Source organism: Vitis vinifera, chromosome 17 (assembly GCF_030704535.1).
Source record: "Vitis vinifera cultivar Pinot Noir 40024 chromosome 17, ASM3070453v1".
Taxonomy (NCBI): Eukaryota; Viridiplantae; Streptophyta; class Magnoliopsida; order Vitales; family Vitaceae; genus Vitis; species Vitis vinifera.
In genome coordinates, this window is record NC_081821.1 from 1454675 (window position 1) to 1473480 (window position 18806).

General features: G+C 35.1%; 3 protein-coding genes across 6 annotated transcripts; 1 reads left to right on the forward strand and 2 right to left on the reverse strand.

Annotated features, from left to right (window-relative positions):
• Positions 1-118: 118 nt before the first annotated feature.
• Positions 119-3097, reverse strand: LOC104882365 (uncharacterized). Its single transcript, XM_010665440.3, has 4 exons — positions 2854-3097; positions 2407-2550; positions 1537-1680; positions 119-556 (listed from the first exon to the last, which is right to left on the reverse strand). Exons 1-3 carry the CDS (start codon positions 3040-3042, stop codon positions 1564-1566), a joined length of 450 nt encoding a protein of 149 aa, XP_010663742.1. The 5' UTR covers positions 3043-3097; the 3' UTR covers positions 119-556; positions 1537-1563.
• A 2340-nt stretch (positions 3098-5437) lies between these two features.
• LOC100252448 (probable inactive purple acid phosphatase 27) lies at positions 5438-11375 on the forward strand. The gene is made up of 12 exons (XM_003634168.4): positions 5438-5804; positions 5918-6009; positions 6371-6443; positions 6532-6654; positions 7145-7237; positions 7390-7519; positions 8467-8548; positions 8638-8770; positions 9351-9556; positions 9654-9779; positions 10047-10356; positions 10949-11375. Exons 1-12 carry the CDS (start codon positions 5619-5621, stop codon positions 11252-11254), a joined length of 1860 nt encoding a protein of 619 aa, XP_003634216.1. The 5' UTR covers positions 5438-5618; the 3' UTR covers positions 11255-11375.
• A 364-nt stretch (positions 11376-11739) lies between these two features.
• Positions 11740-18791, reverse strand: LOC100249176 (uncharacterized). Of its 4 annotated transcripts, XM_002283706.5 has the most exons (8): positions 18350-18784; positions 16610-16796; positions 16279-16529; positions 15687-15801; positions 14338-14430; positions 13891-14034; positions 13021-13164; positions 11740-12044 (listed from the first exon to the last, which is right to left on the reverse strand). In XM_002283706.5, exons 1-7 carry the CDS (start codon positions 18700-18702, stop codon positions 13048-13050), a joined length of 1260 nt encoding a protein of 419 aa, XP_002283742.1. In that variant the 5' UTR covers positions 18703-18784; the 3' UTR covers positions 11740-12044; positions 13021-13047. The 4 variants fall into 4 exon arrangements, 3 of the variants coding, with proteins under 3 accessions (XP_002283742.1, XP_059590044.1, XP_059590043.1); XM_059734061.1 differs by lacking the exon at positions 11740-12044 and having other exon boundaries at positions 12780-13164; positions 18350-18785; XR_002032345.2 differs by lacking the exons at positions 11740-12044; positions 13021-13164 and adding an exon at positions 14127-14183 and having other exon boundaries at positions 13919-14034; positions 18350-18787.
• Between the last annotated feature and the right edge of the window lie 15 nt (positions 18792-18806).

Consider the following 18806-nt stretch of genomic DNA (forward strand, 5'->3'; position numbering starts at 1 on the left):
AATAAATTTGATGTGTTTTTAAGGTTTTTTAAAATTCCATTTATCTCGGCTCCTTATAGGGCGAATTTTAAAAGTTCCATAATTTTTGACACTGAAATTCATTTGGTTGGTGAGAAAATAAGAAAATTGTTCCATGCATTTACAAGATAAATCCACCATATAAAAATATGGGGTTTTTAGAAAATTGTTACAAAACTAAATATAGTATCAGGGGTTGTATAAATCTTCCACAAAACCGAGATATAAATAGCCCAACATGGGCATACATTCATAATCCAAGGCCTAATAGAATGATTACTTGCCAAGCCACGTTCAAATACTAATGAAGAAACTGCTCAGCCAAATTAATGAACAGTGATGGCCATTAGTCGATTTACCTTGCCTGAGGACAAGCTGCAGTCTCCCAACTCCCATCTCCAATGCCATTTCCAGCAGCATCACAGCTATGCAGGCAGCATAGAGAGTATCAAACACCTTTGATATAGAGGAGGCTAATGGGGTTTGCTGCTGTGTTGTCCTGGTACCATTATAATGTAGGTATACACACCCATGAAATCTGTAAAAAGGTGTCGTGATTTGATGTGATTATGTTTGTAGAGAAACAAATGGAAGAGTTGATGATCTTGCTATTTCAGAGGTAACCACCATATTTAATGTTTGAAATGTGGGGCCTGTTTGGCAACCCGAATTTTTTTTAAGGAAAAAAATAATAATTAATAACTTCAATATGAAAAATAGTTTTCTTGGTTCATTTTATGAGGAGGTGCTAAACATTCATGTACAATACAAAATTTCCTAAAATATTCTCAAAATTTCAATCAGTTCTTAGAATACTATGCAAAAAAAAAACACTTGAAAACATTTCAAATTTGTTTCTAAAAGCAATTTGCATTTAAAACAAATTTGCAAAAAAACTGTTCAAAATTTACAAACACGTTTTCTAAGTTAGAAAATTATTTACTGTTTTAAAGAACAAAAAACCGTTTTAAAAAACAGTTTCCAAGCATGCCCCATGGCATATTTGGGAATGTCTTTTAAAACAGTTATCAAAAAATGGTTTTTAAGAATAATTTTCAAAAAACAATTTTTAAGAATGATTCTCAAAACACAGTTTTCAATTGTTTTTAAAAAATAAACTCTATTTGAGATTTCTAATATGAGAAACAGTTTTCTTGGCTTGTTTTTCATGAGGGTAGTATGCACTTAGGTAGAATGCAAAACTTTTCAAAGGGCTAAATTTTGTTTTAAAAAAGAAACAGTTCTCAGAACAAATTCTCAGAAAGTTGTTTTCTGTCAAAAGGTTGCCAAATTTGTTTTCTGAGTTAGAAACTATATTTAAGAATAGTTTCCAAACAGGTCCTAGATTTCAAGCTAGGGTGAGAGATCGGTTTTTAAGCATAATAGAGGCATTAAGGTGCTTGCTTATAACCGTTTACATTGATTGATCAGTAACTTTTCTATTAATAATCTATTTTTTTTGTTACCAAAAGAAAGTCTGATATTGTTTTCTTTGTTATAGGAATTGGAAAAGAATACCTCCGTCGCAATCACCAAGAGTCATGGTCAACCGGCCATCTCCACATCACAGGCTTCCTTTTCTTGATCATTTGTCGAGGTAATGGATGCTAACAGATCATCAATGCTCAGAGGAGAATGCCTAACTGAATGCTGGAACATGACCTGAAAGTATTAAGTAACAACAGGGTTTCATAATCCAGAAAGTTTTTTGCACAACACTATACAAAAATAATAGGTATGAACTAAGAAGGTAACAATTGCAGAGATACATTAACTCGGTTCTTGGCAGTACAAAAAGACTAGAAAAAACCAGAGAGCACCGGTTATAAGCATTCAAATATGACACACAAACATAATGTGGCTTAGATACTCCAAAAGAGATTTTATTTTGATGGAGAGAAAGGAACATATAAGCCAACTACCAATTCAACGTGACCATAACAAGGTACATGAAGCCATTTCTGGTTATTTCATCATTACAATTTCAAAATGTCAATGGTTTTTCGTTCTGTTGTCATTAAAATTTTAATGTGTAGATGCCATTGAAATGCCACATATTTAGAGGAATATTTGCCATTGCTGATTTTCAAGGCAATTTCCTCTTTTTCTTTTTGATCTTTTTATCAGATCACATGTGCACAGGCAAAGCAGATCAGGCAGATAATAATACCTTCTCAGAAATCTAGCAGAGCTAGAATCATGATCTACTTCATAGGAAGGATTATGACCAACCACCATTTCAGGGAAGGTTAGAAAACTGACTGTCAACTCGAATTTTTGCAACCATTTTTTGAGGCATTTCATATTTATTGCTATGGATTTATCACTAATTGGGACCACGTGGCAATTGAACCAACCTTCCAAAGTAGAATCTAAAATTCCACCAACCTTGGAATAACTATCTGCGAAAGCACGTGCTCGATTCACCTTGCCCAGGTAGTGTAGATCAGCCCTTTCAAGCTTTCCATCCACAAAACTCAATCCACCATCACTAACAGCAAATCGTAGAAGGTTTCCTGAACAGAGCCCAGACTGGAAAATTGAAGAACGTAAGTTATAAATATTAAAAAAAAAAAAAAGGATTTTAAAAATAATAAGGAAAACAGCACATAAAAGGCAATTACATGTGGCTGCTAGGCAACCAGCCAGTTGCCAATGTAAAACAGTCCCTTGGACTCCTACTGTACCAATATGTAGAACTATTAGAAAAATGAATTACTGTGCCACAAACACTTAGGTACAGATAATCATTCTAATTAGGTTAAAGGATTGAAGGCCAAATTAAACACCTGATCAGCTGTAGGCATTTTATTTATAAATCTGCATTAACCAAACCTTTTGTATGAAGTCCCCATCTAAGGACCCAAATACAACAGGAGGATCATCTGATGTTGTCAGGTTTCCATCATCTTGTAGCTCCAAAACCACCTGATCATACCCAAAAAAAAAAAGGAAAAAGAAATAGAAAAAATCACCAGCCAAACACAACAAATAGCTAATTACCATACACACATCTGTGCACATGCAGACTTTTAACTACATAAAAATGAGATTTATTAGTCTTTGATTTTCAACTTGAAAACTACATTCCTCACTTTGACTGCATTACCTCTATCTCTTGTCTTTTCCAATGAATGTGTAGATCTACAGGGAAGATTTTTCTGGAGATGGGGCTATCACTTTCCCAGGAAACTGTTGCTCTAAGAAAGAAAGAAAGATCATTGAAGTGAGTGCACCCAAGTGACAAAGTGAAGCTCAAGGTATGTGTTTTTTATGCTTAATTGGGCTTTTTTCCACAGCCTTTTTCTCCATGTCTCGTCCAAATTGATTAATTCTCTCTTCAGTTCTCACATTCACAAACACAGTCGACTTTCCCATATTTATTTATTTATTTATTTATTTTATTTTATCTAACATTATCGAGATTAACTAATCCATTATGGAGATAAGATTACATCCAAAATGTATCTTTGAGATTATTGATAAAATAATTCCTCTTTTTAAACTCTTGTTCTTTTACAAATCTTCTTGCTTTTGTAAAAATGCACAGGAAATATATTATGATAAAAGCTTGTTTCAATTACATGACATTTATCTCAACTGTAGATGAAATGATCAACCCCTCTATCAATCTCTCCTACCATGTCCTGCTGCTTGATTATATAAATGTATTGGCCTTTTTGCTCAATACTATATATTTAATGGATTTTTAAACACTTTACTCCATAGCTTTAAAAACCGGATTGGATCGGCCAGTTCAATTGCCAGCCGGTCAGGTCAATTGGGCTGGAAAGTGGTTGGATTGGAATTGGATCGGTTAAACTAGTGGTCCGATTGTTGGAAACCCCACTCCCTGCAACCCTATAGGAACCTTTTTTTGCTTGTCCCCCTCCTCTCTTCTTTTAGATTTTTTTTAATTATTTTTTACTTCATGTCATTATTATTTATTTATTTTTATTTCATGATGAATACTTATAATTTTAATTTTAATTTCTAATTTGAAACTAATTTTTTTATTTTTAAATAAATTTTTAAATTTTAAATAATATATAAATTATTATGTCACCGGTTCAACGTCCGATCAATGAATCGTGAATCGTAACTTTTTCAGTTCAATGAATGTTAATGAATAGTAACTTTTTAAGTTCAATGAATCGTAACTTTTACAGTTCAATGAAAATAGTAACTTTTTAAGTTCAATGAATCGTAACTTTTACAGTTCAATAAACTGTAACTTTTTCAGTTCAATGAATCGTAACCTTTTTAGTTCAATGAACACTCCAATTATAAAGACATTGCTTCCCTCTGTATTAAAAACACAATCATCCCATATTACAAAGGGTCTGATTATGGTATCAGATGGTGCCTTTCGGTATCATATATAGAAAAGGTGCCACAAATAAGGAAATGTCAAATGTACAAATGGGTTTCATTATTTTGTGTCTTATTCTGTTGTACTTATAATACATGACATTTCTTTATGATGTATATTTTGGGTCTTATTATGTCGTACTTTATAAGTATGCATCAAGGATTTATTGTTTTATAGGCATAATTTCACTCATTTCAATTCTCCTGTAGTCATCAAAGTCAAAAGTCGGACAAGGAAGCAAAGTTTGAAGCACCTTGGAATATCTTTGGTATCTTTTTAGTTATAATATTGCTTTTCTTTTTTCTTTTTCTAAGCAGACTTGTAGGCACAGCAGGACTCGAAACTTCCGCTAGACAAATCTTCAACCATGTTACAGAAAAAATTTAAAGTTAAAGGTATTATATATTTATTTATAATATAAAATTTTTCAAAATATTTATACAATTTTAATTATTTTTCAGAGCACCAAATATAAAAATTGAAAATACTTTAAATTTGGTTTTAAAAAGTAAAATATTTTATTAAACCTAATCTCAATAAATAATATTTTGAAATTATAATTATCACCTCAACTTAGAATAAAATAAAATAAAAAAACCATTATGAAAAGTTCCCACAGATCAATCCCCTCTTCTGCTCTCATTGAGAGGAAAATAATGGACAACATTATTGCGTTGTCACAAACCGTGTTTTAAGTGAAGTCTACCCAATTATTAATCGTTCCAATTTATTGACTAAAATATCCTAAAAATTATTTTGATGTTTAAATGAAAGGAAAATACTGAGATCCAAGCTACTGGTATGTGTCGGGTCATTATTTGCTGATAAATTTTTTTAAAAATTTACTGTAACTTTTTTTTAAAAATATATTAAAACAGAAACTGAATAAATAAATAAATAAATAAAACAACTTGGGAGTATTCAATCATACCCGAGATTCGAGAATCGTTTTTCATATACTTGCTTTGGGAGGAAGTTGATTGTTGAATGGAACAGTTACCAGTTGGTCGTTGCCGTCTCCCTCTAAAAGTCGCCAGAAAGAGAGGGAGAGAGAGTTATGTGGGGGGGGTGGGGGGGCGGCCCGTCTTCAATCTCTCCCCCAGATATCTAAAAGAAAAATATATTCGTATAAGTCCAAAGTCAACAGTGACATCTTTTGAATATACATACAGCATCTTCCCCATTTGTAAATCCCATCTGCAAGAGCTCTGGGTTTTGGGTATTGGAGATGGTGGGTGTGCAGAGAATGTGGGTTGTGTTGTTTTGGACTGTGTTAAACTTCTTCTTCTCTGGTTTGGTTGATGGGTTTGTTTTAGGGGAGCAGCCACTATCGAAAATTGCCATCCACAGGATCACTCTTGGCCTTAGTAATTCGACTTCCATTAGAGCTTCTCCGATCCTCCTCGGCTCCAATGTGAGTATTTGATTTCTGGGTAACTCTGGTTTTTCCTTCATTCAACCATTTTCTCTAACGGGTATCTTGCTACTTTGAATATTGCAATTCAGCTATTTGGGTTTTGATTACAGGGTGAGGATACTGAATGGGTGAGTGTTGATCTTGAGCATGATAATCCATCCGTTGGTGACTGGATTGGGGTTTTTTCTCCTGCAAACTTCAAGTAACGTGCCCATCTTCAAGCTTTTTCCTTTGCTACTTTGGCTATGTTTGGATCCAAAAATTTGAGGGAAATAGGAAAAATGGAAGAAAAGAAAGAAAAAGTGAATAAAAAAAGTTGATTAATTTTTTTATATGCTATTCCGAACTCATCTAACTTATTTTAACCCTTTAATATAAATATTAAAAAAATTTAAAAATATATTAGTTTTTAAAGAATTTTAATTATATTTAATTTTCTTTGATATTTTTTATATTACAAAATCATTTTCCTTAATATTCTTTACTTATTTTCCTGTAACGAAGCATAACCTTTCTATATGTTATTGAATGGAGTAGAAGTCATTCTTGTTTAAATATGGCAGCTCATCCACCTGTTTGCCGGAAAGCTCAGAATCAGAAGACCAGGCTCCATATATATGCTCAGCCCCAATTAAGGTGTGTAGATTGTGAGTAAGAAAGAAATTGTTACATCATTTTGATTTGAATTTTGGTGTTAAGATCACATTCAATGCCTGTATTGCAGTATAAGTTTGTGAAAGACACCAACTCAGGTTATACAAAGACAGGGAAAGCTTCTTTGAAGTTCCAAATAATCAATCAGCGGGCAGATTTCTCCTTTGTGTTATTTTCAGGCGGGTTGTCAAAAGTGGGTTCTTTACTCTATTGTCCCCTTGTGTTTGAATCGTCCCCATCCTCAGGATTCATTGATGATAGCTTCCTGTTTTTGGCTTTTGTTGAAAGAAATATCGGTATCGTAGGAGTTTTATTAAACATGAAAGAATTTCTTGCATAAACTAAAATAGAGCTTCTACAAAAATCAATATTTTCCTAGCTTTCATATTAAACTATTTTTCAAGGCCAGGAATAGAAGCTCTTACTGAACTTAAAAAAATGCTTCTGGCTTTTTAGAGGTCGATCCAACCAGGACCTAAGTTTCTTATGTAGTATTTTGGTTTTTCAAACACATTTATGAAACACATTTAAGAAATTAAGGATTGACATCCTAGTTCTGGAGTTCAACTCTATTGACTTGTGCTACATGGTTTTTCCTTTTAAATTGTTTTAGTTTATGACATAGTTTGATGAATTTGGGATAGTTAGACATCGAACAAATGATTGAATATTTGATGTTGCAGCCAAAACTGGTGGCAGTTTCGAACTCTGTATCATTTGCAAATCCTAAAGCCCCCCTTTATCCACGCCTTGCTCTGGGAAAGGCTTGGAATGAAGTAAGTTTATCCTAATTCATCTCTTTTGCAGGGAAAATTTAGCTACTTGGATGGTATTTTGTTTCATTAGATAACTAGAATTGTTGACATCTAAACTTACATAAACCCAGAATTGTTAGTCTCATTTTCTTGCATTTTCTGTTGTCTTACAGATGGCAGTGACATGGACAAGTGGCTATAACATAGATGAAGCCGTTCCATTTGTTGAATGGGGTCTAAAGGGAGGACATCAAAAGCGCTCGCCAGCTGGAACATCGACATTTCACCAGAACAGCATGTGTGGTATGATAATCTCATCCAACCATAGTTGCTACAGTCTTTTGTTTATTGTTAAATTCAGTCTGATCATGCCAATCTTTTAAATAATTAAATTCACCATGCTTTAAGAAAACACTAGATGATGGTCCCACTTCCATTTGATTATTCACTTGCAAGTTATGCTTTTTATATGCCTTTTTACCAGCCAGCTACATAAAAAGAGTATTCGATTGACAACTTCATTTTGGTATGAACTCACTATTTCTTTTCATTTTGAGCAACTCCTTGCTTTGCATGGAGTAGACTATTAAAAGAAAGATCAAAATTTCTTGCATAATGAAATTTAATTTTCAAAGTTGCACCAACCCAGATTCCTACTTGAGATTGTTGCTCGATTTCATTGTTTGCAAACATTTCTCATTATATTGCCCTTAATAGAGGTTGGATAGTTCACTATCTCCTCAATCTCATTCGACTACTAGAAAGGTTTGTATTTGAATAACTACATACCACAGTCAGAACAAATACTTAAAGCTTATTTTTTGAGTACCTTTTTGGTTTGGGTCAGAGTGTACATTGATAATTATTCTTTGACAATGATAGACTTTGTTGATTAGCTTAGTTTAAAGTAAGAAGAGGGAGCTTGTTTTTTGTTATCCTCTTCAAGCGTGCTTTTTGGGCACCGTTTGTATATATTGTGTCGTTTGCTGCACCATTTGCTTATGTGGTATTAATATGTATAGGCTATTTGCCTATAAAAAAAAAGGGGGTTTTGATGGTTAGGTTGCTTGCTTATACTCTCTGCAAACTGATTTTACTACAATCCTGTGCTCTCAATAGAGCTTTTAGATTAGCTCCACTCACTTTGAGGATCAAAAAGGGTTTTTGCATGCATTGGTTTCAAATATAACATTACGCTCAATGGGTTAGGTCTGCATGAAACATAATGAAGTTGCCTTATTATTCTGCAGGTTCACCGGCACGTACGGTTGGATGGCGTGATCCAGGTTTCATACACACAAGTTTCTTAAAGGATTTATGGCCAAATGCAAGGTATACACTTCAATTCCCTTTTTCCTGTGATAATAATGCTGAGAAATAGTAGTGATGCCTGTTCTAATCTTGTTACAGTGGCTTTTCAGGTACAATTACAGGATGGGTCATCTCTTGTCCAATGGTTCTTATGTCTGGAGCAGGTCTTATTCATTCAGATCATCCCCATTTCCTGGACAGGACTCTTTACAGCGAGTTATAATATTTGGCGACTTGGGAAAGGTATCATCAACTAACAAAATTTATAAAGAACAAAAATGAAGAATATTTCTTTTCATATGCATATAGTGTTAGGCACAAATTTGCAGTTTAGTGTTAGAGCATCTATACTTTAGGACATCTCTGAAAGCTTATTTCTCAAGAGGAGTGTAAGCCAGAGGTGTTGAGACCCAGTACACTATCGATGATGTATTGGCCTAAAGAAATAGGTAAAATGCCATTAGTCTATTGACAATACCAATTATCCCTAGCTGCCTCAAGCAAACATTCTTTCTCTATTGTTGTTTAGATCATGGAAACTCTTTAGCTTTCTGGCAAAAAATAGCCGATCAGATTGGGTATGATCATGTTAGTTATAGGATACGCCAATAGTTAAAGTTCCTCAAAAGATACATCGAAAGATATGCTAAGCTTCTGTAATCAAAAGTAATGAGAACAATTCCGTATATATACATGCCCTTTCCTTTCAATCTTATATTGTGCTGTAAAAGAATATGATGAGAAGCAATTCAACAGTACCTGTAAGATAAATTGAATCTTGAACATGGACAAAGAGAGTTTCATTTCTGTTAATATCTTTCAGGCAGAGCGTGATGGTTCAAATGAATATAGTAACTATCAGCCGGGTTCACTCAACACGACAGACCAACTCATAAAGGACTTGCCCAACTTTGACATAGTTTTCCATATAGGAGACTTACCATATTCAAATGGGTACCTCTCGCAATGGGACCAGTTCACTTCACAGGTGGAGCCGATGGCGTCAACTGTGCCATATATGGTTGCTAGGTTTGTGTTCTTGTTCATTACCTTTTGACATGAATTAAATTTGAGGCATTGCTTTATGCTACTGATTGAAATACGTTTCATTTGATTTCTTCTGCAGTGGTAATCATGAACGTGATTGGCCAAATTCGGGATCCTATTATGATGGGACGGACTCTGGTGGGGAATGTGGTGTGCCAGCTGAGACTACGTTCTATTTTCCTGCGAAGAACAGATCTAAGTTTTGGTAAATACTTAAAAAAATTTCTTTTAGTTCTTAGGTTAAGACTTCCACTAGAGGAAACCCTATTGGCTTCCAGCTGACTTCTGCATCTGCAATAAATTTGAAATATTAGGACGGACAGAAGAAAAACAATATGGGTTTATTTCAGTTGCTCACTGTGCAGCTGTTGTTTTGTTTGACTTGAAGCCTGTTGACTCCATTTTTGATACATTAGCCTAAGCTTTTGGCTTTGGATTTTTTTCTAAATACATGATGATGTCGGTTTCACAGGTACTCGGCAGACTATGGCATGTTTCATTTTTGTGTAGCGGACACCGAAAATGATTGGCGGAAGGGAACCGAACAGTACAGGTTCCTTGAGCATTGTCTTGCATCAGTGGACAGGAGGAAACAGCCTTGGTTGATCTTTACTGGTCATCGGGTCCTTGGGTACTCCTCTGACTTTTGGTATGCCTTGGAGGGATCATATGCAGAGCCCGGGGGAAGGGAGAGCTTGCAGAAGCTTTGGCAGAAGTACAAGGTGGATATTGCATTATTTGGCCATGTCCACAACTATGAAAGAACATGCCCTATTTACCAGGTACAAATCCATAGAAACAAAACTACACAGTCTACACCTTCTACAAACCATGATTATTCTTGCAAGTAGTCATAAAGTCTACATAGATTGTGGTTTAAGTTGCAGAGTTTGGTCAGTGGCCCTTATGGCCATTAAAATTTACAATGAGGACCACTTTTGAAACAAATGTTCAAAATGACCCCTTTTTGCATTTTCGATCTAAGTATTGCCAAAAAGTTCACTGAATGCATTTCATTCATTTTGAAAGCAACTGAAAACCAGAGTTATGAAGGGTTAGAAGTTGGATTATCCCCACACCACAAATCACACAGAACCAAGAATCAATTTTCCTATCATTTGTGGCTTCATAGCCGCCATGACAGGCAAATTAGACGGTTAACTAGAGCTCTAATACCATGCAGGGTAACCAACTTAAGCCGACCAACTAGGCCCTAGATTACCTTCCCTATGTATGATTAATTCTGAATTCCATGCCTTCTTAGAGAGCTTTCCAACTTCCAACTTCCAACTGCTATCTACAACAATTGTATCATAATCTTCTGAGTTTTGTCAAGTCGATTCTGATCTCTTCCAATGTTTTATATTGATGCAGAATCGGTGTGTGAACCCTGAAAAATCTCACTACTCTGGCACAGTGAATGGGACTATCCATATCGTGGTTGGAGGGGGAGGGAGCCACTTATCCAATTTCACCGATGAGGTACCCAGTTGGAGTATTTACAGAGATTACGACTATGGATTTGTCAAAATGACAGCGTTCAACCACTCATCTCTTCTATTTGAGTACAAGAAGAGCCGTGATGGGAAGGTATATGATTCTTTCACAATCTCAAGGGACCACAGAGATGTCAAGGGCTGTGCGCATGATGGCTGTGAGCCAACTACTTTGGCAAATTGAGAATTAAATACTTTAAATGGTTAGAGGAAATCCTTGTGTGATTTATTATTCAATAATGTTGTAGAGCCTCTTGGCTTGTTAATGAAAAGTGTGTATAATGCTGCCCTGTTATCTTTTTCCATAGGCTTGTGAGACGAAATTATTCTTAAAAGTAATATATATATATATATATTTTTTTTTTGCTTTTTAGAATGGAAAATAATTTTCTATTGTAAAAGGCCAAAGTTGATAAATGATTTTTTAAAATAAATTTGATGTGTTTTTAAGGTTTTTTAAAATTCCATTTATCTCGACTCCTTATAGGGCGAATTTTAAAAGTTCTATAATTTTTTACACTGAAATTCATTTGGTTGGGGAGAAAATAAGAAAATTGTTCCATGCATTTACAAGATAAATCCACCATATAAAAATATGGGGTTTTTAGAAAATTGTTACAAAACTATATATAGTATCAGGGGTTGTATAAATCTTCCACAAAACCGAGATATAAATAGCCCAACATGGGCATACATTCATAATCCAAGGCCTAATAGAATGATTACTTGCCAAGCCACGTTCAAATACTAATGAAGAAACTGCTCAACCAAATTAATGAACAGTGATGGCCATTAGTCGATTTACCTTGCCTGAGGACAGGCTGCAGTCTCCCAACTCCCATCTCCAATGCCATTTCCAGCAGCATCACAGCTATGCAGGCAGCCTAGAGAGTATCAAACACCTTTGATATAGAGGAGGCTACTGGGGTTTGCTGCTGGTACCATTATAATGTAGGTATACACACCCATGAAATCTGTAAAAAGGTGTCATGTGGTTTGATGTGATTATGTTTGTAGAGAAACAAATGGAAGAGTTGATGATCTTGCTATTTCAGAGGTAACCATATTTAATGTTTGAAATGTGGGGCCTGTTTGGCAACCCGAATTTTTTTTAAGGAAAAAAATAATAATTAATAACTTCAATATGAAAAATAGTTTTCTTGGTTTATTTTCTGAGGTGCTAAACATTCATGTACAATACAAAATTTCCTAAAATATTCTCAAATTTTCAATCAATTATTAGAATACTACTCTGCAAAAAAAAAAAAAAACACTCGGAAACATTTTAAATTTGTTCCTAAAAACAATTTGCATTTAAAACAAATTTGCAAAAAAAACTGTTCAAAATTTACCAAACACGCTTTTTAAGTTAAAAAATTATTTACTATTCTAAAGAATAAAAAACCGTTTTCAAAAACAATTTCCAAGCATGCCCCAGGGCCTATATGGGAACATATTTTAAAACAGTTCTCAAAAAATGGTTTTTAATAACAGTTTTTAAGAACAATTTTTAAGAATGATTCTCGAAACACAGTTTTCAATTGTTTTTTAAAAAATAAACTCTATTTGAGATTTAATATGAAAAACAGTTTTCTTGGCTTGTTTTTCATGAGGGTAGTATGCACTTAGGTAGAATGCAATAGTTTTCAAAGAGCTAAATTTTGTTTTAAAAAAGAAACAGTTCTCAGAAAAAATTCTCAGAAAGTTGCTTTCTGTCAAAAGGTTGCCAAATTTGTTTTCTTGCTATATTTAAGAATAGTTTCCAAACAGGTCCTAGATTTCAAGCTAGGGTGAGAGATCGGTTTTTAAGCATAATAGAGGCATTAAGGTGCTTGCTTATAACCGTTTACATTGATTGATCAGTAACTTTTCTATTAATAATCTATTTTTTTTGTTACCAAAAGAAAGTCTGATATTGTTTTCTTTGTTATAGGAATTGGAAAAGAATACCTCCGTCGCAATCACCAAGAGTCATGGTCAACCGGCCATCTCCACATCACAGGCTTCCTTTTCTTGATCATTTGTCGAGGTAATGGATGCTAACAGATCATCAATGCTCAGAGGAGAATGCCTAACTGAATGCTGGAACATGACCTGAAAGTATTAAGTAACAACAGGGTTTCATAATCCAGAAAGTTTTTTGCACAACACTATACAAAAATAATAGGTATGAACTAAGAAGGTAACAATTGCAGAGATACATTAACTCGGTTCTTGGCAGTACAAAAAGACTAGAAAAAACCAGAGAGCACCGGTTATAAGCATTCAAATATGACACACAAACATAATGTGGCTTAGATACTCCAAAAGAGATTTTATTTTGATGGAGAGAAAGGAACATATAAGCCAACTACCAATTCAACGTGACCATAACAAGGTACATGAAGCCATTTCTGGTTATTTCATCATTACAATTTCAAAATGTCAATGGTTTTTCGTTCTGTTGTCATTAAAATTTTAATGTGTAGATGCCATTGAAATGCCACATATTTAGAGGAATATTTGCCATTGCTGATTTTCAAGGCAATTTCCTCTTTTTCTTTTTGATCTTTTTATCAGATCACATGTGCACAGGCAAAGCAGATCAGGCAGATAATAATACCTTCTCAGAAATCTAGCAGAGCTAGAATCATGATCTACTTCATAGGAAGGATTATGACCAACCACCATTTCAGGGAAGGTTAGAAAACTGACTGTCAACTCGAATTTTTGCAACCATTTTTTGAGGCATTTCATATTTATTGCTATGGATTTATCACTAATTGGGACCACGTGGCAATTGAACCAACCTTCCAAAGTAGAATCTAAAATTCCACCAACCTTGGAATAACTATCTGCGAAAGCACGTGCTCGATTCACCTTGCCCAGGTAGTGTAGATCAGCCCTTTCAAGCTTTCCATCCACAAAACTCAATCCACCATCACTAACAGCAAATCGTAGAAGGTTTCCTGAACAGAGCCCAGACTGGAAAATTGAAGAACGTAAGTTATAAATATTAAAAAAAAAAAAAAGGATTTTAAAAATAATAAGGAAAACAGCACATAAAAGGCAATTACATGTGGCTGCTAGGCAACCAGCCAGTTGCCAATGTAAAACAGTCCCTTGGACTCCTACTGTACCAATATGTAGAACTATTAGAAAAATGAATTACTGTGCCACAAACACTTAGGTACAGATAATCATTCTAATTAGGTTAAAGGATTGAAGGCCAAATTAAACACCTGATCAGCTGTAGGCATTTTATTTATAAATCTGCATTAACCAAACCTTTTGTATGAAGTCCCCATCTAAGGACCCAAATACAACAGGAGGATCATCTGATGTTGTCAGGTTTCCATCATCTTGTAGCTCCAAAACCACCTGATCATACCCAAAAAAAAAAAGGAAAAAGAAATAGAAAAAATCACCAGCCAAACACAATAAATAGCTAATTACCATACACACATCTGTGCACATGCAGACTTTTAACTACATAAAAATGAGATTTATTCTCTTGTCTTTTCCAATTTAGTCCAGTAAGAAGACATTCGAGCAAATAGCTTCTAGACATTCTTTCTCATTTATAACTAAATTTAAGCTCCTCCAAAGACTCACCTTTAAGAATCCATCCCAACACTAGAGGATATCGGTTCGACTCAACCAATCAATGGACAAGAACACAAAGTCTCTTGAGTAAAAACTTTTATTGGAGGTACCAACTTCAGTAGAGTTAATATCAAAAGGAGATAGCATCATCCATAAATAAGCATGATTAGACAACACAAGAAAACAGGCTTCACTACTATAAAAGAACAAATACCAATATAAGGATCCATTAACTATGAATGAAATAAAGCTTCAATTAGAAGCAGTGGAACAATGTTGAGAAAGGTACGGAATTTACTGATTAAGGCCTAGCATGTCATTCGGTGTAAGTTTTAAGGCGTTGAAGGACAAGAGGAAGGACAAAAAAGTGTGGATTAAGGAATTGATTAAAAACGCGATCACTAAGTATAGCAGTTGATATCGCAATATTAGAGCTGAATATAAAAGAAGGATTCTTATAGCTAACCCAAATAGTTGGGATTAAGACTTGGATATTAAGGTATTGTCTAAATTTTATTAAATTCCCATCAAGCCATAAGTCATCCCGGCAGTACTCTCCTCTCCATAAGTCATCCCAACATGGAGCAGACTATTTCAACTAGATTAAAGTTGAATTCACAGAATATATAATGTTTTTGTGTGTCCAAGGATCTAATAAGGAACACTTTCTAGACCTAATATATTTTTGTTTGCCTGTCAAAAGAATATGAAACATTTTCTAAATGGCTTGAACTAACTTCAAATCTGTAGCTAGATCACTGAGATTGTGGATGTTAAAAAGTATTGATTTTGAAACTGCCTCCAACTTATCTATCTATCTATATGTATATAAACTTATTTTCTTGAGCTGGCCTAGGAGCAAAGACACACCCCCCATTCATATTTTTATCAGGGATTCCATGTTTTACACCCAATCAGTAAAATGTACATGGCAAAAGACTTCATGTTTAAGCTTCTAATTGAAGGGGCTTACAAGGCAATAAAAATTCTTTTCTTGAGATAGGCAAGCAAGTTATGCAATGCCACAATACCTGTTGTTGACTTGGAACCTGTCCTTTACTATCTGTATCGATAACATACTGACTACAGTTCTCATCCTTCCAAACCAATGTCAGTGGTGTGTTTCCAGTTTGATAATGCGCATGCCTAAGGAAGAAACCATATAATCATCAGGAAAAAAACTTACCAATACATGGTGAAATAGAAATAAGTTGGTTTCATGTGTGGTACATAAAAATGACTAATATGTCCGTTAGGTAGGGAAACTTAAAAGGCCAACACTGCTAAAAGTTGAAATGGGTGAGAATAAGGAGCACAGATTCAACAAAGTACAAAGGATGCTACTTCTAAAAATGTCAAATGTCAACTATTGTAATCAGGAGTAATAAAAGATTTAATATGGGATATTCCAAAGTAAAAATCAAGAATATGGATATCAGACTGAAGCCCAGAGTGCCCACTTGATGCATTGGAAATGCCCAAGTACTAAAAATTTGGGCAGTTTTGCATATGAGAACATCAACATAGGAGTACTTATAAAGACATTATCAATATAATGATATCTAAGAAATCCTAGTGCTTATTAACACCGACAATTCAATAGCCTGGATTAAAGAGTCTTACCTGTTATAAAACAATAGTCCATCCTTGACATAAGGTGCTGCCCCTGTGTAAGCAGTGTACAGACCATTCTGGTCACAGTTGTAAATGGGGACCACACTAAATCTGTATCTATGGTAAGGTGAAGGAGGGTCACAGGCCCCAGTCTCAGCAAGCTTGGAGTTCACCCAAAAAAATCTGAACTCAGCAGTGCAGTCATATAAAGAGTATCCCCGCCAGCACACCATGTCAATCACGTAATAAGTTTGATCCAACTTCATACCAAAACAACCTCAAAAATCAAGAAATGTTAAAACCATAAAACAGGACTTTGCATAATAATTAAAAAAATTACCTCATGAAATATGCAATCCAGAATACAATATGATTGAGCAGAACCAGAGATATCTCTTGTCCTTGCCCCGTTGGGCAGAGCAGAAGGGAAATGGTGCAAGACAGAGCCATTGCGTAGCCTACTAACTGTTGTTCCATCAGAAGAAACAACAAAACATCGTTTTCCAGTGGGCCGTGCTAATACATACCTAGAAAAGCACAAGCCAAGTGAAAATCCTTTCCTCCATTTACAAGGAAACAATCACATATCATTATTTCTCTCCAAGATCATGAAATTAAAGCATGCTTCACTCTGAATATATATAAATGTTAGCTATAGATTTCTGTACTCCACACAATAGCAGCTAATTTCATCTTAACTTACAAGGGTACAAGATACATTCATGCAAACAACAGATACAAGTCACAGAAAAGATATTAAACACGGTTTTTGATTTGATAGAAAACAACATGCAATCATCTTAGCTTTGGCATGGCACCAAAAATTGAAACATTAATGTTGGTCATACAATTAAAAAATTAAGGAATATTTAACATGAGATTTTGTGTTTTCCTCATTTTGATTGGAAAGCATGAGACCTTATTTCTAGTAGCCAAATGAACCAAGGTAATATTTGAATGCCCATCTGATAATTTACTGAAATATGAAATTGACAAGAATCTGATGATGTATAACTTGCATTTGGAATGTGAAAGAAACAAATAACAGCAGTTCTCTGACTTGTGAAAGTCCCCACCACAAGCACCCGGTAGGATGGATGACATGGAGGATTAGATTATAATGGATGAAGTGGAGAACTGGATTTCGAGTGTCATACAGTTGGCATGTACATATCAGAGTAAACTAAAAATCCAAAGTTTCTACACAACAGACATAAGGAAATTCCTGATGAATGGCACAAAATGTTGCCCTATCAAGAAGCAGCCTCCAAAAAAATAAATAGTAGAATCAAACACACTTGTGAGAGGTTGAAAGTAGCATCTGTGGCATCAATTGATGGCAAATATCGGACAGACTCAAACATGAGCCACAGGAGAACAGCACGCAAAACTACACACATGATCAACTTCAAATAGATGGAAAAACCTTTGCTGAATTGATTTGGGCTATTGCCATTTGATTATTTAGTCGAAACAAATAATATTTGCAAAATTTCAGTCCTATCAACAAGATTGCAGAACCTGAACAAGCAAAATAGATACTATTTTTCCCTTGTTTAGGCTTCAGTTCTCAGCTCACCCTTCACGAATAGTAATTTTCTTCATGGAAAATACAATGCTATATGCAACTCTTTTCCCTGAATACACTTTGGTTTCACTACTATTATGCTTTATACCTAGAAAGACAAATTACTTGAAATCAACTTCTATTAATACCCATTCCGAATAATGCTTTTCAAAATTCTTGGTCTACTCCTTAAATCAACCCAAAAAAAAAAATCTAATCCATATTGAGAATTCCCTCTTTTCAGGGTTACTGGACAGTTGCTTGACTTAAACGCCACCATAACCTCATTCAAAACTTGAACTCCTTTTCGCCATTAATGTAACTTCTTTTTACTCACAAATACATCTTATACGACACAAAATTCACAAAATCAAATCAAAGAGTTCAATTAACCACAATTACTACGAAAATTAAAGCTAAATTGAACAAAATTCACAAGAAAATCTAAATTGAAAAAAAAAAAATTCACAAAAAAAGGAATGATGGGAGAGTAGAGAGGTGGAGAATCAAAACCAGTCGTGACTCAAGCGGTCTGGAACATCGATCATCCACTCCGGTAGCATCAACTGCCTTGCGAACCAGCGACGAGCTTCGTAGCCTTTGAGCTTCGATGCCTGACGCACATCAATGTCCCTAGGTATAGATTGGGACTCAGATTCGACACTAGGTTCGTCTGCGATTTCCGGTTCGGAGATTGGTTCAGGGTTAGGGGCTTGGAGGGAGACGACGGTGGATGCTAAGCAGCGAGCATGGTGTTGAGCGTCTCGCCGGTTCTGCGCTTGCCTGAGAAGCGAGAGCTCCCGGCGCTTCTGTTGATCGGAGATAGCCGGACGTTTGAACGGGCGACGAACTTCGTGAGGCGCCATTTCGCATTCAAGAGAGGACACAAGAGCCGAGTGACAAAAGCTTTGGGCCTAGGACCGGATTTAAGGGTCTGTTTGGCAAAGGAGGGCCTGTCTGCAACTTTAGT